Source organism: Canis lupus, chromosome 23 (genome assembly GCF_011100685.1).
Source record: "Canis lupus familiaris isolate Mischka breed German Shepherd chromosome 23, alternate assembly UU_Cfam_GSD_1.0, whole genome shotgun sequence".
NCBI classification, from domain to species: domain Eukaryota; kingdom Metazoa; phylum Chordata; class Mammalia; order Carnivora; family Canidae; genus Canis; species Canis lupus.
The window spans coordinates 48,993,187-49,018,792 of NC_049244.1; the positions used below are offsets into that span (position 1 = coordinate 48,993,187).

The following is a 25,606-nucleotide window of genomic DNA, read 5'->3' on the forward strand; positions in this document are numbered from 1 at the left end:
TTTCATCTGCAGAACTTCTACATACTGTTTTTAGAGATCAAGAATATGACTTACCTTAAGATTATTTCCTCTCAAGTAATTATAATAAGGATTTTAAATATCTAAATAAAGATTTTAAATATCTAAATTGGTAAACTTCAATTATCTGGAAAATCTTGTATTTGGGAAAAATCTTTCTTAAAAATTTTAGATAAACACTAATTTTTAATAGTAATATTCCTGCATTAATAAAACCATCCTACTTCTTCAAAGAGATATGAGAGGTTTTATCTACAGACAGTATTAGAAAACCCACCTTTAAAATTTTTCCCATCTACTCTTAACACATTATTTATACTAACACTAAATTATAACACTAAATTATAGCTTATAAACACAGAGAAGCAGCATGTGCCTCATTCATTCAACAAGTATTTACTGGGGGTCCACAGAATGTCAGGTATTGTTCCAAGTAACACACAGAGAACACTCTGTCCTCAGGAACTTACAATGGCCTAGGAGGGAAAGACATTGTGGCAGGTGGTGGTTAAGTGCTTTGAAAACCAAACCAAAATCAAATTAAGGCTGAGACAACAGAGAGGGATGGGAGACTATATTCTCCAAGATAATGGCATAATAAAGCACAATGAATTAATTTAAGCATTACTTTCAGTAGAGCCTCAATTTTAATTAAAATGTTTGGTCTCATATTAAGAGCAAGGTCATTTACCTGAGTAATTTCCTTTTTAAAGACTTTACTTATTTATTTGAGAGACAGAGAGTGCTTGCAGGCACAAAAGCAGGGGGCACGACAGAGGGAGACAGAGAAGCAGTCTTCCCACTGACCAGGGAGCTCAAAGCAGGGCTTGATTCTAAGACACTGGGATCAGGACCTGAGAGGAAGACAGATGCTTAACCAACTGAGTCACCCAGGGTGCCTCTACCCAAAGTAACATCTATATAAAAAATTCAACTACAGACAGAAAGGAGAAAACCTCAAGAAAATTGTTTCATGACCATTTTTTACTTTTGGGCTTCCAAAAATTCAAGACTAAAAGGAACTTTCAATAATACCTTTTAGGGGAAGGTTGTTTATTTTTTTTTCTTCATACAGAGGTTTAAAAAAATTATTTTACAAATCAAATTAAATAGTGTATATTCATTTTACCTTTTGCATTCCATATGAAGGCAGCTTTTCCCTGAAATGCTGAAAATTAAAAATAGTTTTTAATTTTCACAAAAGCAATTAATCAAATTATAATCATGGTAATCAGAATATATCAAAAATATGCTAGAATCCACAAATACTTTATTACCTCACAGCTTATGTCAAGTATCAAGACTTAAAAAAGAATTTTTATAAAAAGAACTAATGTATTTGGCAATCCCCTTTATTTCTGAAATACTGAATTTTATTATATTCAATAGAATGGAGACACTTTCTTGAAAGTGCCAGTAAAATGAAATCTGATCTGTCATTTAATAGCATTTTTATAATCCCCATTTTTTTTTCATTTTTTTGTTTCTTTTATATATGAATCTTACATTTGTTTTCTTTATCACATTCATTTTCCCACCCAATGATCCACCATTTACTAATCCATTAGGCACTGGAGAAGTTTAATTATTTCTGTGTACTTGCTTTTGAGAATAAAACTTGAAACAAGTAATATCTGAAACAGGAAAATCTGCTAATGCCATTTAAGAACTGTGATCTTAAATCCAACTTGGATCCTACATCCTTCAAAGGTTTTATCTCATACGGTTGCCATGAAATCTGAATGAAAAACCTTTATTTAAATTAAAAAAAAAAAAAAGCAAATAGCAGTTTTTAATACATAAAAGCTACTCAACAAATTTTTCATGAATTGCAACTGGAATACCAAAGAGGAAATGATTAACTCCTTTATCTTTTATTTGATAATGTCTAATTTTGAAGACTACGGAATCCCAAACCTACGCTACATAAAAATGACATACATTTAGGAGTGCTATGGTTTATAATAACCTACATAAATGAGAAAATTTCAATGGTAAAAAAATAAATAAACCACAGGTTTAACAAACTCCCTTTATTTAAAAGAAAAAAAACACACAAAATTAGAACTGTCCTAAGTAATCTAGTATAACTGCCGTATTTTTAATTTTTATTTAAAACATCATCCTTATTTTTTGCCTATTTGTCAAGATAGAAGACTGAAAAAAATCCTGATTTTTTTAAATTAAGATATAATTAACATATAACATTGTATCACTTTCAGGCGTACCACCATAATGATTCAATATCTTTGTATACTGTGAAGTAATTATCACAGAAAGTCTAATTAATATCCATCATCACACAGTTTGCATTTCTTTTCCTTGGGATCAGAACTTTTAAGATCTCTCTTAGAAATTTTCAGATATAAAGTGCAACATTATTAACTGTAGTTACCATGCTGTACATGCCATTCCTGTTATGGCCAATCAGGTAATTCTTAACAGTACCAAAAAAATTGAGAGTCAATCTGATGATTTTAATGAATTCTAGTAATTTAAAAGATCAGGTTGCCATTATTTTCTTAGTAATGTCTTTTATTTTAACATTATTTAAAACCATTTAACAATTTCTAAAAGTACTTCACGTACTCAAATGTAACAATCTCAATATTTAAGTATATATAAGCTAACCCATTAGATTTGAAACATTAATCAATTTGCTTTATAAATATGTAAAGCTGATAAAGACAGTAATAACCCAATATTCTTTCTCAAGACAGACAAACCTAAATTCTAATTTCCTAATTTTAGGCTTAACTCTGAGATAAGGAACAATGAGATTACAATCTGAGGACACATGTCTTTTTTAGTCTTCAGAAACACAGCACAATGACATGCATCTAGTAAGTGGAAAATTAACGTTTGTTAAATGAATGTAAGCAAAAAAGAAAAAAAGATGGAACATTACCAAAAAGGATTAAAAAGTTGAGCTCTTAAACATCTGAATTTTAGGCTTGATTCTTTTACTAACTGTACAACCTTTAGATAGGTCACTTAACCTAAGATTCTTTTTCCTCCTCTGTAACAGAGGCATAATCTCTTACACAGGGTTGTTGGGAGGTTTAAATGATGTAGCACAAGTGAAGTGTTTGCAAGTGTCTAGTCAACAGAAAGATCACCAACTTTTTTTTTATGTTTTACACATTTCTTCTCCTAACTTCTTTTGACTCTGATCACTTACTCATTTTCAGTAATTTGAGTTCTGTCCTCTATACAAAGCAGACAGTAACTAACTCTCCTTCCAAAGGCTATAAAAGAAGCTCTTCTCTCAATCACAACATTATGAAATAACTCAACCTGAAATTTCCTCTCCTCAAATCTTATTTTCACTAAATAGGCACCAAAATCTACACAATTCCACCCCTGGACAACCTCGCCTCACCTGTTTTTTTTTTTTTTTTTTTTTTTTTTTTTTTTAAGAAACTCTCACCTCACCTGTTCTGATACCCAATCTGATCATCAGCTACAGTCAATGGATCCTTTCTTTTTTATGGAAGATGTGATATCCTGCCTTTTTTTTTTTGTTTTTACAAACGGCAGCACATATGTGCATATTAAAGATATGGCCTCAAAGTTTCCTCAGTATTTTTCTCTTAAAATACATGAACATTTTATTACATCTATCTCTAGAATGTCCACAAAACAAATTTCATGTGTTAACAGGAAGAAACCTTAAAATATCTTGTCTAGGGCAGCCCGGGTGGCTCAGCGGTTTAGCGCCACCCTCAGCCCAGGGCCTGATCCTGGAGACCTGGGATCAAGTCCCACGTCAGGCTCCCTGCATGGAGCCTGCTTCTCCTCTCCCTCTGCCTATGTCTCTGCCTCTCTTTCTCTATGTCTCTTATGAATAAATAAAATGTTTTAAAAAAAATATTGTCTAGCATGGAAAGAACATGAAAGCCTCCATGAATATCTACTCTTGTCACAGTCCTGTCTTTAAAGTGTTGAAAATAAGCACATCATAATTTGGGATTTAGTATTATCATCTGTAAAAGGAATGAGTTGGATTAAATGGCCTAGAAACCTTACAATTCTAACTACCTTGTTTATGACATCTCACAAAACTGGCCTAAAAAACTAATTTTTTCTCACTATATAAGCTGCCATAGATGAGACAGGCTACCTTAGGTTATATTGTGCAATCCCATTCCTACTGCTTTTCTCTAGTATATGAGAAAGAATTCCCAGAGGATGGTCTACTGAAATACCACTGATCTGTATCATGTAGTACCCTCTAAACACAAATGTGAGAAGAAATGACAAGTAAAAACTTTTTCCACATCTTGCTTTCCATTACCTGCATTTCTATATACCGAAGGTCACTTTTTTTCTTTCGTAAGTCTTCCAATAGTTGTTGGTCTAAGGCTACATCTGGTTCATTTTCTTGCAAGAGATACTCAGAATCTCGGTCAATATATTTGTCCCTGATTCTAAATGTTCTCTTTTCTTGACTTATCAATTTCTTTTCCTGGTTCTCCAGCTTCTTCTCTGAGTTTGGTTTGTTCTCTGCAGGAATTTCAGTACCATATCTATTTTGACAAAATAAAAAAATGAGCCGCTAGAGCCCTGAAACAAAATACGCTATTTAAAAAATCATCAGCTTTTTTCTTAGATTAAGGAAATATTTAGATTCTTACATTACCAGATAAGTTATTCCTTGTGATAGTTAAAAAAATTAAAATTCACACAAGAGTCATCTCTCCATTGCAGTGAGTTACAGTATTTTTCTTTTTCGGATTTTCTGAGCTTTGTTTTATTTCACAACTTTATCTTCTTCCTGCCACCCTTTCTGAGAGCTATATACCGGCTGCTATAGAGGCTGCTCTAAACCGGCTGCTACTTTACATAGTTCCAGAAAACCCACTACTACTTTTTCCACTAAATGATACGGTTCTTGTGATCATCCTAAAAACATCAACAATTTAACTTCTTGCAGATCTCTCTCACTGGAGAATTTTGGAAATACAAAGAGGATGAGTAGGAAAGCAATAAATAATAACTTAATAAATCTAATACCCAAATAGACTGTTCTTACCACTTAGCTTTCTGTGTAATGAACATGTTCAATCTTTCACCAAATATGCTCAGTCTACATAAGGAAAAAAACTTACTTCAAAGTTGAATTTCACTTACTGAAGAGTCTAAGGATGTTACTTTCATTATCAACCTTTCCCTAGCCACTGCTATGGAAGAAGTGTTACTCTGTCCATTCTGTAAAAGAGTATGTTTTGTTTTACCCATGATCTTCGGGAGCAAACCAAGAGATCTGTGCTTCTGAATCTTTATCATTCTTAGCTTGGACTGAATGTAGCAGCTGCACAATCTGTTCTTCTCGACGTTCATCCATGTGTACAACAGCTCTCTGTTTTGTGCAAAGTAAAAAGTATTCTGATCAACACTAAAAAGCATGTGCAAAATTATTTCATAACAAGAAGGTAAATATGTTCGACAAACATATAGAAGTTAAAATTACCCCACATTGCCCTCTAGCCCAATTTCACTTCATAAACCTAATTAATGTGAACATTTTTGTATATCCTTCTAAACCTTTTTCTGTTATCTATAAAGTTACTTCTAATATGATCGCAAAGAAGGTACATTTATGTCCCTTACTAAAACTTTGGTTACTTTATCTTCTACCCTCTCACACACTGATTATTTCAATTTTTCCCTATCTTAAGTTTTCAAAGACACTCACAATTAAAGTTATTAAAACACAAATGTTTAGCTCATAAAAAAAAATCAAAAAGGCCAAGTTGAAAACTGGAAATAATATTTTGCTCACAAAAAAAAAAAATATTTTGCTCACAATGAGCATTTTAAATGCTCACACTAAAAGGATGAATATTTGGGGAAGAAGGTGGAGCTGAGACAGAATGAATAAAACTGATCAACACTCTGCAGATGGTCCAATGGGCCTGATAGTTGCTTCACAGAATAAGAAAAACAAAACAAAACAAAAAAACAGAAGATAGGAGTTACACTGTACACAGTAAGAATAAAATTTTCTAAAACTGTTCTTTTACAATTGTATGTTATAATTAGTTGAATTTAAACCTAGTAGTTACGAGAGGGTAGATTTTTCTTTAAGTGTGCAGACAGAAAAAAGAACTAATGTATTAACTGGAAAAAATCCAGCTGCAGAAAATACATGCAGCAGGATCTTATTTTCATTATTATTGATATTAAAATAGGTTATTCATTTTACATTCTACATTTTTGCAGTATTCCTTCCAGTTATATTTATGATGCATGGTAGATGCTGCAGTGAACTTTGTCAAATGGATGAATGGTTGAACCTATCTTTTACAATGAGCATGTGTTACATTAGTGTTAAAACCATTTTTCTCTCAAAAGAAATACACAAAAATACAATCAAAGAGTTTACAAAAACCGTCTTTATCATACAATTAAAAGTCCAATATAGTAAAATTCTGATAGCCTCATGAAATTAGAGATGATAGCAAAATACGCTTATTGACAGGCACTAAAGCCCTTTCTCTCTCTTTTTTTAAATGTTACAGCATGAAAATCTTTTTGAATTGGCTTCTAGATCAGACTAATGTATCTCTTCTCATGGCATAGGTACTTCACTAGGACTAGGAGCTTATACCCAGTTTCTCCTAGGCTCTCCCCTATGTATCTTTTTTACCTCTGAAGATTTTCATCTGTAATCATCTATTAAAAAAAAATTACTGTGAGAATACCAGAATTTGCGAATGGTCTTGGGGAAACCCAACATACAGGATCATTAGAACATTTTTGTCCAATACTTTAAATTCTGCAATGTTTTCAGCACTCATTAACATTTATTGCTTTCTGTACCTACAAGAGATGATTATCAAGTAAGTTTTTTCTTGGTTAGAATCTACAGCGACACTTTAATGATTAAAGACTACTCTGGGAAAGAGGCCCCAGGACATAAAGTCATTATCAAGCAGTTTCCTTCATTTTTCCAAACACCTCAAGGGCTCAAAGGCACTGTTTCTACCATTTACTTTCAAAATGGGAAAGACAAGATGAAGTACTTTTTATCAGAGAACTATTTATTTCCAACTGAAATTCACACTTATAGCTTTACTTCAACCTACCAAAACCTTACATTTTGAAGTTTTTACCTCTACTAGCAGAACACAAGCTCTCCTCACCCTACAGTATGAATTTTAGATATTCACAAAAAGGATGATTAAAAAACAAAATAGCCCCTGAATACATAATTTACACTTTCTATAAATTATTTTTAACAAGATTCCTCCCACAATGAGGCTCCAGAAGCTCCGGGCAGTGGAGAATTTAGGAGTGCCAAAATTCCAAACCTGGACCTAGCTTTTTTTTTTTTTGGGGGGGGGGGGGTAGGTCACCTCCCCTAACCTTCCAGCTGTGTCACCCTTCACTTTACCTGGCCCCAGCATGGAGAATAGCAGTCATGTTTTGTGTTTCATGACTATTTTATCATGCTATTTAATTTTGTTGTTTTTCCCTTTTTTGGACATCCTTAAATATTCCTCCTGCAGCTTCGAGTCACAAATTCCTGGCAAAGGAGATCCTGTGATTGCCTGCAAATTGTCTATGTTTATCAGCTTCTAATTATCTACAAGTATTTTAAACCCATACCACCTTTCTGTTCACATTTCACGAAATACAGTAGTCACAAAGAAAACAAAAACCCAAGGAAAATCAAGTGCTTGCCACCAAACCTAAGCCCACCATTATCAGAATCTTTTTGCTCTCTTCCTTCCTGTTAAAAGGGAAGTGGAGTCAGTTTTCCTGCTTAAGGCTAATCTCACCACCTAAACTCTGCTGCCCAATCCCTTTCATCTCCTGAGGGCTAATCCTATCTAGATTTACCTTCCTTTCCTAAATCTCTCTCTCTGGTAATCATTAGTGTGCTGATCAATATTCTGATTTGCTTCTTTCCAAATATATGGTAGAACTGGATTTTCCCACCCATGAGTTAAGCATGGGCATGTGACTTACTGGCCAGAGAAACATGACTGAAGTCTCTAAGAATCAGGGCAATGTACTGTATTCCTTCCCACTGCTACCAAAATCTGCTGCTTCTCAGATGGGTAGAGCTCTGTGAGCCATTCTCTTAAGGAGGACTCTCAACCTAACTCCCAATGGCCTAGTAAAGTGAGTAGAAAAACCAACCCATTAAGACTTGGAGACTATTTACCACTGCAGCATAATTTAGTCTACCTGGTGTTTCCTCTCCACTGACTCCTTACCACCGGTCCATGAACAAGACTATAGTCGAATATCTTACTTTTAAAATAAACAAAAAATCCTCTTTTGAATTCTCCCAAACCTACCGGCTACTGCCCTTTCTTCTTCCTCTTCACAGTAGAACTACTTTAAAAGCATTCCACTTCATCTCCTCACTAGCCACCCCACTGCAACCTGGCTTTTACCTCCACTGCTCCACAGAAAGTGCTCTCATCAAGGTTACCAATGACTTTGTTGCTAAATTCAATAGACATTCTGAGCTCTTACCTTACTTGACCTCTCTGTACCATTTGCCACCACTGACGACTTTGCCTTTTTTATTTACTTTCCTCCCTGAAACACTGTCCTTGGATTCTAAAGGAACACCCACCTTATTTTCTTCTCTGGCTGCTCCTTCCTAGTTACGAATCTAAGAATCTTCTCTTGCTCCATCCCTTAAATTTTCTTGTGCTACATTGAACAACACTAGTGATCCACAAGCTAGCAACTCTGACACCATTTGGGTGTCTGCAAGGAAAACAGAATCTTTGGCGCTACCTGAGTCCACATTTTAACAAGGTACCAGGGGCAAGTTTGAAAACAATAGTCTATAGAATTTAGGCTTGCACCCACTCCTTATCTTCTCCAGTCACTAGCTAGTATTCAAAGGACCATGAACTGCCAGTCTAGATTTTTCTAGATATCAGATCCACATGGCCTTCTACCTCCCTGAAATTCTCGCCTTTTTTTTTCAGATCTGTGAGAGAGAGCACGCATGCAAATACACACACACACACACACACACACACACACACAGGTGGGGGAGGGAGAGAGGAAGAGACAAAATCTCAAGCAGACTCTGAGCTGAGCCAGAGCCTGACGAGAGCCTAGATCTCAGCTAAAATCGAGTCGGATGCTTAACCAACTGAGCCACACAGGCGCCCAGAAATCCTTCTTTTTATGCCCTATAACAAAAATCAAACTCTCCTTAAGCTGAGTTCCATCATCTTCCTTCATCAAGTCTGTTCCTTATATAGCCACAAACATTCCATTTATTAATACCTGGTTTTCCCTGCCTCCAGATAAAAGCACTAAATCACTTTAACCTGTCCACTTTCCTCCATCTCTCTCCCAATGTCCTAATTCAAGCTATCATTCCTCACTTTAATTATGCAAAGGCTACTCAACTGCCCCAGGATTGTCTCTTATCAACTCTTTCTCTATACTGCTGCCAGAATGAATTTAAACACAAATTCAATCATTTAATTTTTTTTGTTTCAAATGATTTAATGGGTTATAAGAGCTCTTAGGGAAAAGTTAATGAATTTCAAGGCTCTGCTTATTTTTCTACTCTTAGGCTTTTCATATTGTAATTTTAGAATTACAAGATCATGACCAGTATTAATAAAAAGAGCAAAACAGGTACCAACAACACACCCTGACCAACATACAGATAATTAAGTATTATTTCATGAAGATTTGGTTCAATTATATGCATGTGTGTACTGGGCTGCAAATTAATATATACTCCTTTTCGTGGGAAGCAGTCAACATTTTGAAAGTCACTGCTCTACCTTCATCTCAGGACACGCCACCCCCATGCTCTATTGGTTCCTCTTGAATATGGAATATTCAAGAATATGAATATGTTCCTCTTAACCTCTAAACTGTGGCACATGCTGCTGCCTCTGCCTGAAAATCCCTTTCCAAATCCCTCAATTCCAAACACACCCACATTTTGCTATCTTTCAACTTTCTGCTTAAGGGTTACATCTTTGGAAAACCTAGAATCTTCTTAGTTTGAGTTAGGGAATGGCCCACATTCTCATTTTAATACTTTAACATTATATTCTATCCCTCTAACAGCCCCTAACACACCACAATTTCTGTAAGGTAATGACTACATTCTATTAACACAGTGCTTAAGGCTGTGTCTCAGATATATCAGATCCTCAATTTAAAAAAAAAAAAAAGGAAAAAGAAATGAAAGTTGGAAGGAAAAGGACACATCCTTAGAAAGCAATAGCTTGGCAAACAAAGGAATTAATTAAAAAGTAACTGAAGCTAAGGAAATTGACTGGGAAGCAATCACATGGGCTGAAGGTGGCTAAAAAAAAAAAAAAAAAGTGAGCCAATCATTGACAAATGGTCTTATTTAGATTAAGATGGAGATGCATTTCAGAGAGAATGGTCTGAGACCTGTAATAAAAAGCAAAACTGGAAGTATATCGGGATCCCTGGGTGGCGCAGCGGTTTGGCGCCTGCCTTTGGCCCAGGGCGCGATCCTGGAGACCCGGGATCGAATCCCACATCAGGCTCCCGGTGCATGGAGCCTGCTTCTCCCTCTGCCTGTGTCTCTCTGCCTCTCTCTCTCTCTCTGTGACTATCATGAATAAATAAATAAAATCTTTAAAAAAAAAAAAAAAAAAAAACTGGAAGTATATCTACAAAAGCTGTAATTACATCAGATTGGGGACACAGGCTCAGTACATGAAGAAGGAAACCTGGTATACTGAAGCTATATTACCAAGGTTTCCTGTAAAACATGTTAGGATCCAAGTGAAATGTATTCAACTCAGAAGTGATCTGGCTTCTAATCTCAGGTTGTGAGTTAGAGAATGAGATGATCTAATTTTTGCTTTTGAAAGCACCACAAATGGTTCTGCAAAGGACAGATTCAGTAGAAAACAGGAGTGGAAGCTAGAAGATTTCTTAGAACAAAATAATGGCTTGATCTATGGTAACTGCTGTGGAGACAAGAGGTTGGATTTGGGATATATTAAGAAGGCAAAGCTGGCAGATTTTGCTAAAATGAAAGAGAAATAACAAAGATAAATCCAATTTTGGCCTTTTAAGTAAACAAATCATAGTAACATTTACTAAAATAAAGAAGGTTTGAGGAGAGGGTAGAAATCCAGAGTTCCATTCACAATGATCCATCACACAACTAGCTTTAGATGGAATTAACAATGAACGACTTTTCCTGATCAAATTTTTCATCTGTTTACGTCTTATTTTCCCAGGCAATGTCTAATTTCTTCAGATCCCCATCACATCATGTGGGAAATGGGCTAAATAAAATGTGAGCCCGTTTTAACTTTCTAGTTACAGCAATCAGCCAATGATTCTTCCAATTTCAAGATGACTTAGATGAGCTTCATTTTAAAAAAAAAAGTTCATCCAATGAACAAATTTGGGCTCACAAATACACACACACACACACTTTTTTTCTTTAAGAGAAGAATGTGATAAGGTGTGAAGATAGATGGATGATATCAAAAACACACTTGGAGGGCAGCCCGGGGGGCTCAGCGGTTAAGCGCCTGCCTTCGGCCCGGGGTGTGATCCTGGAGACCCGGGATCGAGTCTCACGTCGGGCTCCCTGCAGGGAGCCTGCTTCTCCCTCTGCCTGTGTCTCTGCCTCTCTCTGTCTAAATAAATCTAAAAACAAAAACAAAAACACTTGGATAAAAATGACACGGGTCAAAGACAAAGAAATAGAGACGCCTGGGTGGCTCAGCTTGAGGCTGGGCACCTGCCTTCGGCTCAGGTCGTGACCCCGGGGTCCCGGGATCGAGTCTCACGTCGGGCTCCCTGCGTGGAGCCTGCTTCTCCCTCTGCCTGTGTCTCTGCCCCTCTCTTCTCTCAGTCTGTGCCTCTCACGAATATATAAATAAATCTTTAAATAAAGAAACAGAAGCCTAAGCGAGGATTTAATTGCATACATTCTGTGTCTAATACGAAAGGTGCTTCTAAAGAAGTCACTAAAAAGCTTTCCACTCCTGGTAAGAAAGCTTCTGTTTAACAAAGAAAAAAAAATTTTCTTTTTTCAAAGACACTTATGCTTCCCTCGCTACAGATCTTCGATACAAAGCCTGAAGAGACTAAATCAAAACATCTTTTGGAATTTGGAATTTCTTCCTTTTTTTTTTTTTTTTTTTTTTCTTTTTTCTAGGATCCTAAGTTTGATGCCCAAAGAGGAACTTGCTGATGAACCGGAACTCCCCCCGCCCAACATAAAGACAGACAGACAGGACAGAACACAAAAGCCCTGGATTTGTGGTTATTTTGATAAACGTGAATGAAAGCTGGACCATTTTTTCCTCAACGACCTACAAGTGCCAACGGCGCTTTGGCAGCTTTGATTCTGCGCAAACCGATGATGGAGGAGGCCGCGGTGCGGGCCGCAGCTCCCGCGGTGCAGCTCCCACCGCGCAGCCTCCGCACCGGAAGTCCCCGCCGGCACCTCGGCGCAGGCGCAGAAACCACAAAGCAACCGGAAGCCAGGGGCGGGGGGGGCGGGGGGCCCAGAGTCGGCCCCGTGCCCCCGTGTGCGCGACCGAGTCTCAGGGTTACCTCCTGCCTCTCCGCTTCCTTGTTCTTCTGACCCTGCTTCTTCGCGTACCACAGGCCGATCTCGCGGCCCTTCAGGTGCCCGGGGTGTCGGCCTCGGCCGCCTCGACCGCCGCCGCCGCCGCCTCCGCCGCCGCCGGGGCCTCGGCTCCCTCCGTGGCCTCCTCCGTAGCCGCCGCCGGAGCTGCGGGGCCCGCCATCCCGGCCCCAGCTCTGGTGGTAATCGTAGCTCATGGTCCCAGCCGACCGCAACTCGTGAGAACCTGCAGCCGCTAGAAATGGCGCCCGGGCCCGGAAGCGGGTGCACGTCCACTTCCGCTTTGCTTCCGGCGCCCGGCGCGAGTGGGAGGGCCGTCGGGGCGTCACAGCACCCACTTCCGGTGACGTCACGGGCGGGCGGGCGGCCGCGGTGGCCCGCGAGGTGGCTCGGGCGACGGCGCGTGCGTCCCCAGGTGTCTGCCTCTGCACCTGCCCAGCCTCGCAGGTGCCCTTTACCGACGCGCAGCGTGTGAGGAAGTGGGGTTCGCTTTGTACTTTATTACCCGTAGTGAAGTCTGCAGTTTGCTTCCAACGAGGCGCTGGACAGTAAGACATCTCTTGACACCATGAGACAACCTGTGCATGGTTCCACTTTCTCCTAAAAGTCTCCAAAAGAAAAAAAAAATGAGCTCACCAAATATATATTTTTATGTAGCTACCCCCCCAAAATGAGCTCACCATATATATATTCTTTAATGTAGCTGCCCCCCAAAAAATGAGCTCACCATATATATTTTTTTATGTAGCTACCCCCCCAAAATGAGCTCACCATATATATATTCCTTTTATGTAGCTACCCCCCAAAAAATGAGCTCCCCATATATATTTTTTTATGTAGCTATCCCCCCAAAATGAGCTCACCATATATATATTTTTTGTAGCTACCCCCCAAAAATGAGCTCACCATATATATTTTTTATGTAGTTACCCCCCAAAAAAAAGAACTCACCATATATATATTTCTTATGTACCTACCCTCTCAAAAAAATGAGCTCACCATATATATATTTTTTAATGTAGCTACCCCCAAAAAATGAGCTCACCATATATATATATATATTTGTAGCTACCCCCCAAAAAAATGAGTTCACCATATATATATTTATTTTCTATAGCTACCCTCCCCAAAAAAGAGCTCACCATATATATATTTTTATGTAGCTACCCCCCAAAAAATGAGCTCACCATATATATTTTTATGTAGCTATCCCCCAAAAAAAATGAGCTCACCATATATATATATTTTGGGGGGGGGTAGCTGCATCTTGAAAACAGTTCGACACTTGTTTCAAATAAGTATAAGACTGTCCCTGCATCTCTTACAGAGCTGTCATTATTTATTGCCTTTATCCAACAGCATAACAAGGAGCGTGGATGCCAAAAATCAGTACAGAAACTCTTAGGAAATTTGAATAAAAAGGCAGCCGAAGATTCACATGTTCCTGTGAAGCCATGTACGGTTGGTTGACCAGGTCACTTTGTGTTGAGCACAAACTCTTCTTGAATAAATCAAGCGACTGGGCCACATAGGCCCAGATATTCACCAGAGGACATCCAGTTCATTTGACATATTTTTAACAGGTTTAAATTAAAGGTGCCAGGGATACTGAACAAGACAAATGTGGCATCAGCTTTCATTTGTTTATGCTCTCGAGACAGTAAAGGCCAAAGAAGTGATTGTGCGACGAGCAAAGAAAGGAAGATACTGTATGCTCTGAAGGGGTCCAGACTACACCCCTGTAGCATACAAATTATTTTGAGCAGAGACATTTGAGTTCCTGAAATGTTTTAACTGCCTAAAAGCAGAGCCTCCCAAAAGAATTCCATCATCATAAATCCCTTCCCCTGAGAGCTTGCAAGATTGACTCTTATCTCTGGAGACTAGAAATCAGCATCACACCTGAGCAGGAATTGTCACAAAACTATTGTATATTCCATCTATGCTCATAAGAGCCCATTTTTCCTTCCTAGAAGTCGTTTTCCCATGAGTACTTTTCTCCTCCTCCCCTTCCCCTATTAAGACAGTAGATCAGCCCCAAGTTCCAACCATCTCCTTGAATCACATTTTTATGTGAAGTCCCACAGGTATGTGATTAAATCTGCCCCTTCTTTTGCTAATCTGTCTCTTCTTGGTTTAATTTGCAGGCCCCAAAAATAAACCTAAGATTGGGGAGGAAACAATTTTCTTTCCCAACAGCCATAAGAGGTTATGGCAAAATAATTTGATTTTGATGTCAGGTAAGTCTTTCTTAAAGAATGAGAGATTAAGCAGTGACTTTTGAGCGAGGGAGACTTTAGCCAAACTAAGCGGGAGGGGAGAGAGATGCTTAGCGGTGGAAGGAACAATGTATAAGAAGAGAAATAAGAAGATATTGGAGAGTGAGGAAAGTCTACCCTTAAATGTCAACACTGTTGGAGAAGACCAAAGAGGTAGAAAAAAGCCTAATCATGGAGACCTTATATGCCACATAGAGAACAGCAGTAAACTTTAGGCAGGAGAGTGATTTTTTTTGGCTATTTTGAGGAGAAAGGAATGGAGGATGCAAGAGTGGATATGGAGAGGCTAGTTAAAAGGCTCTGGTTTAGGAGAGGCAAGATGACATATGGAAAGAACTAGAATTAAGAGATACTGACTGATAAAAAAATGTCAGATTTGATGTTTCACTGAACGTGGACAATAGAGGAAAGCATCAGATAACTCTTGAGTTTAAGATTTGATTGACTACCAAATAAAGAGATACCATAACCAGAGATGAAGAACACAGATGAGGAGGGTTTTTTTTTTTTTTAATTGGGGAAGGGTTGAGTTAATGCATTTAAATAATACATGTGGAGTTTGAAGAGCCCGTGAAACAAAAAAATTGAGATGTCTAGATAGTGGTTGATGATGTGAGTTAAAAGCACAGAGAGAGCAGACTGAGATATATTTTGGTTAGTCCTTGACAAATAAGATTAAGACTATAGGAATGAATAGTTCCAATAAATGTATTGAAATTCACTGGACATACCTGATATGACAAATATGTTAATTATTCAACAGGTAAGATTGAGTAGGCTTATTGGGGATGGTCGGGGCAAAATTCGAAGGAAATAATGTGGATTGTTAGGTGAGAGTGTTATGAACTGAATGGGTCTCCTCAAAATTTCTGTTGAAGACCTAACCCTCAGGGTAGCTGTATTTGGACATGGGACCTCTAAGGAAACAAATAAATGAGGTCATCACATTGGGGCTCTAATATTACAGGATTAGTGTCCTTATAAGAAAAGATATCAGAGAGTCCTTCTCTCTTTCCTCAGAAGAAAGACCCTGGGTGGACAAAGAGGCTGTCTATAAGCCAGGAAGGGTGCTCTCGCCAGGAACCAAATCTGCCAGCACCTTGATCTTAGACTTCCCAGCCTCCAGAACTATAAGAAATTTGTTATTTAAGACAGAAAAATAGCATAAATAGATGGTACTTATTTATTCATTAATAGTGTTTATTTATTAGACCAATAAAGTAGTGTAATACCACTAAAATATGTAGTGTTTTATTAGGACAGACTGAACAGACTAATGGAATAATAAGACTAATAGTAACTGGGGAAGAAAACTAGCATTTATTTGTTGCCTACCATTTGCTAAATATTGGTCTAGGCAATTCACATTTGTGGTCAGCAAAATAATGACCGCCATAGATGTCCATATCCTAATCCCTAGAATGATGAATATGTTAAATTACGTGACCGAGGGAAATTAAGGGTGCTAATCAGCTGACCTTAAAATGGGGAGATGATCCTAGATTATCTGGATGAGCTCTATGTGATGAAAAGCATCCTTCAAAGTGGAAAAAAGAGGCAGAAGAGAATTTCATAGTGATGGGATAGGACTCAGGCAACTGCTGCTGACTTTAAAGTTGGAGGAAGGGGGCCACAAGTCATGGAATTCAGGCAACATCCAGAGCTGGAGAAGGAAATGGATTCTCCTTTAGAGCCTCCAGAAAGGAACACACCCTACCAACCCCTAGATTTTAGCCTAGAGAGGACCCTTATCAAAGCGTCTATGCTATAGAATTGTAGGGTAGTATATTTGTGCTAATTAAGACTCTGAGTTTCTGGTAATTTCTTATGGCAGCAATAGAAAAGTAATCTATTCCAGATTTCACATGATCCAATGATAACCCCAGAGAAAGGTAGTGTTATCTCTATTTCCTGATAAATTCTATGATTTCTCTTCACCTCATGTTTGTTGGTCCTAAACAGAATCTCAGTTATAAATTTAAAATTACTGATTTTTCCTAACTTCTTCAGCACGAAGTAATACGGTATTGCTTGAGGCTATTGCTTTAGGCAGACACTTTGGAACAAATGACCCTGTAGTAAAAATCTGGGCAAAAGGAAGATTTCTAAGCAAAGACCACAAAGATATTAGTGGGAAGAAAAGTTACCAGTTAGTACTTTCGTTAGTGTGTGTGTGTGTGTGTGTGTGTGTGTGTGTGTGTGTGTTTCTGCTTTGCTTAGAATCTGCAAGAATTCTTAAGTTTCCTAATGACAGAAAGCAAAAGGATTGACTGGCTCATTGTAATTGCCATTGTCACTCTTTCTGATGCTCTGCTTTGTCCTGTGCTCTGGGCAGGCCAAAAGATGTCTTTCATAAATGTGGTCTCCACTGATCATGGGCTGGGCACAGAATGCAGAACCATTGCTTTTAAACCCACTGCGCTTGGTCTCTAGGCCTACAGGCATGGGCCTCCCAATCCAGCCACTTCTAAAATGCAGCAAGGGTGAGCCACACAAGACCACACCACTATGGGAAACCAACCACAGATTTCCCAGTCTTAGGGAATCTCTTATTCTCCATTTTCGTTACCCCAACCCCATGAAACAACTTTAGCATAATTTTTTCATGGATCTCATATTCTTGAGGGACTGGGTGAAAATTCTTTTTAGTGTTCCTCTTGGAAAATGGAATCGTTAATGGACCCTTACCTATTCCTGGTGACATAAAGAAGGGACCATGCTGATAAGAGTAATCCTAGATATATAAAAATCTGGCTGTTTTGGGGTGGGGTAGGGGACATGGAGGAAATGGCTCTTTTGAAATCAGGAAAAATACAAGAGGATTAATAAATAACTCAGAGTATCTTGTCACATAAAATTTTGGAACTCAAATTGGGAAATTTTAGTTACCTTGAAAGAAAATTTGTGGAGAACATTTCCTGACTATAACAATTATAGTAAAATTATAAATTTACTTGAAACACAACTCACGTAGACAAAATGTAAGGTTTCATTATTATCATAATTTTTTATTACTGATCTAATGTCTAAATTCCCTTCTTGCTAGGCAATAATGGCAGAAACGTCTTAAAATTGATAGTTAATTTTCCTTATTTCAGGTAATTATGAAATTCTTATATTAGGCCTTTTTCTCTCTTTCTTCCCCCTCTCTTAGGGGAAGACTTGGTAGCTGGGGGCTGGAATCATTTGGAGGCCTCTTCATTGAAAGAGGTGGCCATCGATCCTGGTTTTTTTCTGGAACTGTAGCTGGCTATGGGCTGGAACACTTAGTTTAGCCTCTCCATTTAGTTTCTCTGTGTGGCCTAGTTTTAGTCTCCTCACAGTACGACAGCCTGGTTCAAGAGCAGTTGTCACAGAACAAGGTGGAAGTACGTGACATTTTTAGTAACTAACCTCAGAAGTCCTATAGCAACGAGTTACTAGTTGAGATGGTTATAGATGTCCACCCAGGTTTAAGGGCGGTTAGACCTCATCACATGATGGGAGAAGAGCATGTGGGATGAGAGATATTGTGTCCATCTTCACAAGATGCAGTTTGCTGTACGTGCTAACTTAGGCCCTCTTCAAACCATGTTGCACCACCGTTTTGACAGTTTTACAGACTTATGTTGTATGACAGACACATCTGCTATTATCCATATGACAACTAGAAGTAGGAAAAAGAATGATAATACTATAAGTAACATTTATTGAGTGCTTATTAAACGTCAGATACTATGAATAGCCATATTTTTTTTTCTCTATGGCTTCTTTTTATTTTATTACAGGTAGAGTAAGAAACTCAGGGATGGAAGGACTAAAAAGAATGAGACCTACCCAAGGCAAGGATACCATTGTACCTGATATATTTCATAAGAAGTAACATATTCTTGTGAATGTCAGAAAAAAGCTAGGTGTCAGCAGCATTCATTATTCATTCTTCCTTGCTTTATAAAGCTTCCATTTTCAATCACTGAAATCTCATTTATCTATTATCAGAGACACTTTTGAAATAATCAACCTATTTTTGGTTCTCTCCCCTCTAAATCATGTCCCCCAGCGGACATTTCAGTTATAACTCCAGAGAGGAGAGAGTGTGAAAGGCTTAGGAAAGATGATATGAAGGAATGAAAATCCCTGATACATAGAAAGTAGAAGAACAAGGAAGTCTTATTCGTGTGAGAGAATATGGGTTAGGTGGGGGAAGGAGAGGGAAGATGTGTTTGAATTTTGACCTCCCTCCTTCATCTCAGCTTTCACATTTCCTGCTTACAGATCTGAAAGCACACCATATTTTGAAATAATTTTTAAAAATCTCTGGTTATAGTTTTTTAGTGTATCCAGCATTTGTGCTAAAGAAAAAGTTAATTATTGAATTCCTGCATTCCCCTGGAATTCTGGGAGATTTTACTTTTTTGTTATCTCAAATTGATCTGTCTTCCTTTATGCCAATTTCATCAGCTCCCATCACCAGTTTCCTTGCTTCTCTGACCTTCGCAGAATCTTTTGGACAAGTCAGGATTTTGTCCTGGTTTTCTTTCTAAAACTGGTAAACGCTGAGGTCTCTTGATCAATGAACACCAAACCTGTGTCTTACCCAGATCCACCAAGGGTATTCTTCTTGAATGTAGAAGAGAATCATATGTTCGTCATAGTAGGGTTTTTATATAACACCGAGAAGTTGCAGATTCTTAACTTTCATTTAGTATTTTAAAACTTTATAAATAATGGTATGACTAAGAGTTTTTACAGGTAATCATATCTGCCTGGGCTCTCCTCATCCCTAATCTTTCTAACATCCACTTGAGAATAACTGAGCTCTAGAGAATTTGAGTGTAGATCACACAGTAGTAGAGTCAGAATTAGAATCAGAGATTGAAACTAAGCCTTCTGATTCCTAGCCCAGTGCTCTTTCCTCTGTACAGCTGAAGTGGAACACACTTAACACACTTGAACTGTTATAGATGGTGGATATGTCATTTAGAGTCTCTATAGAAAATAGATGGCAATCTTGGGGATCCCTGGATGGCTCAGTGGTTTGGAGCCTGCCTTCAGCCCAGGGCGTGATCCTGGAGTCTAGGGATCGAGTCCCACATCAGGCTCCTTGCATGGAGCCTGCTTCTCCCTCTGCCTGTGTCTCTGTGTTGCTCATAAATTAATGAATAAAATTCTGAAAAAAAGAAAGAAAATAGATGGCAATCTTAAAACAGGGTAATTCATTATTCAGGGGACATTTGTACATATACATATTTAAAGTATATATGCAGGGACAAAAGATCTTTTAAAGGGACTATAGAAGATTTCGTTAAGCTGGAGTTAGTAGTAATAGAGATGTTACTATTTCTAGGCCCAAGTGGATGAAGAAAGGGAGTACCAGCCTCCGGAAACAAAGTGGCAGAGTCAGCTTTCTACAAGAATCAGTGACTGCTGATAAAGGGTAAGATCCTGTCCAAGGTAATTTTTCAGGGAAAGAGGAATAAATACCCTGACCTCACTCTCTTCCTTGTTTCTTGTCTCTTGCTGGAAGTCCCCAGTGGCCAAACCTAGCAGGAAGCAGAGAACATTTGCTTCTGTCTGTTGCCATGGTTTGGTTCAAGTCAGGCTTTTGGTGCAGAGAGTAGGATGAAGAGTAGAGAAATTTGCGGAAGAAAAGTTAACATAACACGCTCTGGTCCAGAGCATACCTTTGATGCTTTTAATTGCAGTGAACTGTAAATATTTCAATAAGAGGCAGAATCAATCAGAGAATTTTCTGTCCCTTTATTCTCTATCAAATGAAGATATATCTGTTTTCAGCCTCCTCTTTTAATTTAATTGTCCAAACATTCAGTGGCTCAAGAAGGCACTGCTTTCTTTGTGACTTGGGGTATTTTACAGTTAGCAGTAGGAGTGGGGATGTCCTCACCTTTAAGCTAAATTTCTGAAGGCATGATGTACTTGTCCCCCTTTTATTACCTTCTTTAAAGGTAGGTCTTGATGATATACAATCATTATTTTCTTATTTCACTCAAAATACTGAAAGAGAATTTTTAAAATTCTGTAATAGAAAAATAAAAAACAAATGAGTACTTTTAGCAGGAAATTTATAGGCATTACCTAGTTTCCTTTTTATTTACTATAGGTATCCTGTATTTGGGGAAAAAAACATACAGATAAGGTATATCTTGCTTCACAACTCTAGAGTGAGTGTGTAAATTATTGTGCAATTCTGTAAAAGTTAAAGAGGACATTATAAATTATGTTAAGGAAACAATTGTAAATTGGGACTATTCCAGGCAAACCAGACATTTTGTCATTGTAACTATGAATTATTGTCAATGTCTGCTAATTCCATCTGTTTCTCATGAAAGGAAAAAAAATGGATTCTAGGATCCATGTTAAAGATCTTGAGTGTCTTACATAGCATACTTTCCCTTGAAAACCACATAATTTCATTAAATTGGTCGATTTTTCTCTGTCCAATGTAAGCAATTTCGGAATTTAGAAAAAAATTTTATGAATGAGTACTAAGAAACAAATTTTAAAATCATTTAATTTTCTTCTAATAATGAAAATACAAAGTCTTAAAGCTTCTATTAAGCAAGTAGGTATATCTTACTACTATAACCAAATGACTATGGATTTGTCTCAACCCTACTATTTTTTGACCCTCATATTTTAAAGCTTTTGGTAATTGTATTTCTGTCAAGTGGATAGAAACTAAAATTTGCTTCTGAGATATTTTTTTTTCTGAAAAAATTACTCAGTGAAACTATGCTTATATGAAGGTAAACATTCTCCTCTGTAATGAAGTGTTTCAAGATCACGTGAATCCAAGAATTTAAATTGTTTTGCATAATATTGCAAAAGATTGTCATTGTGGTCATTTTGTATTTGGATTTTGATTGCCCCATGGCAGGAAGTTCCTGCTTGTTCTTGAGAAGAACATGTTTTTGTTTTTTTTTTTTTTTTTGTATATGTGAATGTACATATGTTCTTTATACATTTTAAAATGGAGATCCCAAGACTGTAGGAAAGACATACAAACATGATTTTCTTTGTATCTTAAGTTGGAAAAAAGATCATATAAACAAACTGACCTAGGGTTTGGACCAATATAATCTGTTCTAGAATCAAGACCAAATAACTCAAACCTTGGGAAGAGGTGCCATTCTTGGATTGTGGTATGCAGTATCTCTGCATCTCATGACACCAGGGGGGAGGCACTATTTACATTGTATTATAGTTTGGCGTGTGATTGTCTAGTGAGGGGTCATAGCCTGTGGCACAGACTGGCTAGCTAGCCGTTCACCAAATTTAGGTGTCTTCTTCCTATGCACAAATAGATATTTTTCCCAGTCTCTGTTGAAGTTAGGAATGGCTGTATGTCTCCACCATAGCAAAAGCTGCAGTGACTGAGGTGCTGTTCTTACAGGCCATCCCTGGAAGTGTCCTTGTAGGATCCTCCATGCCCTTTCCCCTCCTGCCAGCTTACTGTAAATGAGGATAATGATCATAAAAAGGATAATGATCATGAAAAGTTGGACCTACAAGATAGAAAGAGCCTAAACCCTGAACCGTATCTTAAAGGAAGAAGCTCAACTAGTAAGGAACATTCATTTAACTGCCGCTGCTTTTCTTCAACTCTACCAAATCTTGCACAAATACCTCTCTTTGGCAGGTCCTAAACCTGAAAACTTGCCAGCAAGAAAGACTGGAAAATAGAGTTTTCAGGCTTCTAGCCTCTGAAAAATCGAGGACATTAGAAACATTGGGATTTTCCAAAGTAGTAACAGAAAATAGACGCCAGAGGTAATTTTTTTCTCTCAAGCTACAGGCTCCATAGAAAAACGTATAAGAAGTTTGTAATTTATTTATTTACCAAGGAAATCCTTCCTATTTATTGACTCAGAATACAATACCATCACCATCTCCACTGCTAAACCCTAATCCTAGCAAATATCTCAACCCAAACTACTAAAATATTTCCTCCTGTTTCTTCCGTAATCATGTTTCTACTTGTATAGTCTTTTCTCCTTGACAACTAAAGACAGTAATTTTGTATTCAAATATGTCACTCCTTTGCTCAGAACCCTCCAATCACTTCCCACCTCATTTAGAATTAGATTCAAAGTCCACAGGTACCTGGTCTGCAAGGCCCTAATGAACTGTCCCTCCCTGCCCTTATCTGGTTTTATTTCCAATCACTATTTGTCTTTCTTACTCATTTGCATTTACATTGACCTCCTCAGTGGTTTCACAAAATACAAAAGGCATACTCTCACTTCTGGAAACTTGATGTTCCCTTTGCTAGAACTATGATTTCCCTAAACACATAGCATGTTTCATCACTGTATTTGACTGATGAAATATTGCCTTATCAGTGAAGCCTTTCCTAGCTGAAGTATTTGAAAAAGCACTCCTTCCATCATTGTCCTGTTATTTTTCTTACCATTTTTATTACCTCTGGTACCTACTTTCTGTCAATACATTTAGCATTACCTGAGATATATACATGTACACGTGTATGGTATGCAAATGTGTAGTGTGGAACTTAACCCCATCCAAAGAGAGGTCTCTCCCCTTTGAGGAGGTTGGAACATCACGCTTTATACGAGTGACTTTGGCGTGGTGGATCAGCTAAATAGTAACGTGTGATTTCAGGTGGGACTTTGCATCATTCCTAAAGAGCTTGACTTCTTGAGGAGCTGGAAATCAATCAGGTGAGCAGTCAACCATTGCTTGCCTCTGCTCCTACCATGATGGAGCCCCAGTAAAGACACCAAGTTTCAAATGAGCTTTTCTTCTTGGCAATATTCCCTGTATGCTGTCTTACACTGATGGCTGGGAAAGTAATGCTGTCTAAGACTTCATGGGGAGCAGACAACAGAAGCTCCACATGTATAGACTTTTTCTGGACTCTGTTGTATGTGCTTCTTCTCTTGGCTCATTTTAATCTGTATCCTTTCCCTGTAATGCACTGTAAGTAAGAAAACAGATTTCTGTGACTTTTGTGGGTCCTTCTAGTGAATTATTGAAACTGATCATGGTTTGGGGGATATCCCAAACTTGTAATTAGTGTCAGAAGTGAAGGAAGTCAGGGCACTGCATGGCTCAGTGGTTGAGCATCTGCCTTAGGCTCGGGCCATGATCCCGGGGTCCTGGGATCGAGTCCTGCATCAGGCTCCCCACAGAGAGCCTGCTTCTCCCTCTGCCTGTGTCTCTGCCTCTCTCTCTGTCTCTCATTCTCTCATAAACAAATAAATAAAATCTTTAAAAAAAAAAAGTGAAGGAAGTCTTGTATGGATTGTATTCTCTAAATTTGCACTTGGCTCAAACTCATTATGTATATACATTATACATATATAATGTATATTTGTGTGTGTGTTTTGTTTTTGTTCACATCCATAATCCTAAGTACCTGGAACAATTTCTAGCATATAGTAGGCTTTCATTAAATGTTATAATGAATAAATGAATGAAAGTAACTGAATAGAATGAGAAATTAAGAGAAAATCTGATAAAATCCAATATTAAAGAACCGTGTTGAGAAAAGCTTCCAAATAATGTATAACCAAATGGTTTTTATATTCTGAATAATGCTGTGGATTTCAAAATGGTTGCCTCTGCCAATCACAATTCTTTGAGATTATATCCATGTTTATATTAACTGGGAGTCTTAGGTATTATGTCTTTTCAGTTTGTAGAAGTCACCACCAGATGGTGATATTTTTATTAGGTAATAGTTTTTGTCTTCAGATTGATCAGTTTATAGAGAAAATAAATTATGCAGAGTATAGTACTACTAATAAAGCCTAACAGGGTAAGGTATTTAAATACAGCATAGGATATCTATAAAGGTATTTCCTATACCAGAAACACATTTTAACAATCATAATCACTTTAAATAGTAAGTAGACTTTATACTGATGTAGCTTACATACCCTTACTCTTTCTTAACAAGGATTGAGAGGAGCCATTCATGCTTAGTCGTAGCCCCTGTAGATTTTTCTTATAGCTTCAACTACAATTGGATTGGATGACGATGATGATGACGACACAATGACCACATGGGGCTCAATCCCAGAACCTTGAGATCATGACCTGAGCTGAAGGCAGACACTTAACTGACTGGACCATTCAGGTGCCCCTAATACAGCAAAACTTTTACGTGTATCTAGTGTATAGTTAATAGCTAAGGGCACTTAAATGGAAATATCCTAGTTTTTTTGTTTTGTTTTTTCCAGTTCTCTCAGCATAGGCCCAAGTCCAATGAAAAGAAAATAATGCATAAGAGGGAAAAGGAGTATTACTGTCTTCCAGTTGAGTTCTTGTGCTCTTTAGATCTTGATTTCCATCATCTTCTCCTATGCATTGAAGAGCTGTAGCAATTATAAAGGATTTGTTTCTGTTTAAATCTTTATTATTTTCTTCACTTTTATTATGATTCTGTTTCTAATTTCCTTGCTGCCAAAAACTGTACTTTAAGGCAACAAAAATCACCTTTCTCTTTTGTAAAACTATACACCTAATTTAATATATCAAAGCACTATTAGAATATTCAACTTTTATCTTTATTTTTTTCAACTTTTAAAACAGGCATTCAATGCTATTAATCTATAATATTTGATTTGTCTAGCCATCTGTCATTATGGTAAAATAGCCCTCCATTATGGGGCATCTAAGTGGCTCAGTCAGTTAAGCAGCTGACTCTTGATTTCAACTCATGATCTTAGGGTTCTGGGATCAAGCCCAG

General features: G+C 37.7%; 1 protein-coding gene across 5 annotated transcripts in view; it reads right to left on the bottom strand.

The window, feature by feature from the left end:
• The window catches only part of DHX36 (DEAH-box helicase 36), a 63,751-nt gene extending 38,878 nt beyond the window's left edge, over window positions 1-24,873 (bottom strand). Inside the window, exons 1-6 of one of the 5 annotated variants that reach the window (XM_038571265.1) lie at window positions 24,795-24,873; window positions 20,777-20,908; window positions 13,119-13,213; window positions 5,256-5,380; window positions 4,316-4,547; window positions 1,148-1,186 (exon numbers count right to left, since the gene is read on the bottom strand). In XM_038571265.1, the coding sequence (XP_038427193.1) occupies window positions 1,148-1,186; window positions 4,316-4,547; window positions 5,256-5,380; window positions 13,119-13,199 (477 nt within the window). In that variant the 5' untranslated portion in view covers window positions 13,200-13,213; window positions 20,777-20,908; window positions 24,795-24,873. Of the gene's footprint in view, window positions 1-1,147; window positions 1,187-4,315; window positions 4,548-5,255; window positions 5,381-12,579; window positions 12,931-13,118; window positions 13,222-20,776; window positions 20,909-24,794 lie in introns of those variants that run through there. The other 4 variants (XM_038571266.1, XM_038571264.1, XM_038571263.1 and 1 more) reach the window with 4 other exon arrangements.
• Between the last annotated feature and the right edge of the window lie 733 nt (window positions 24,874-25,606).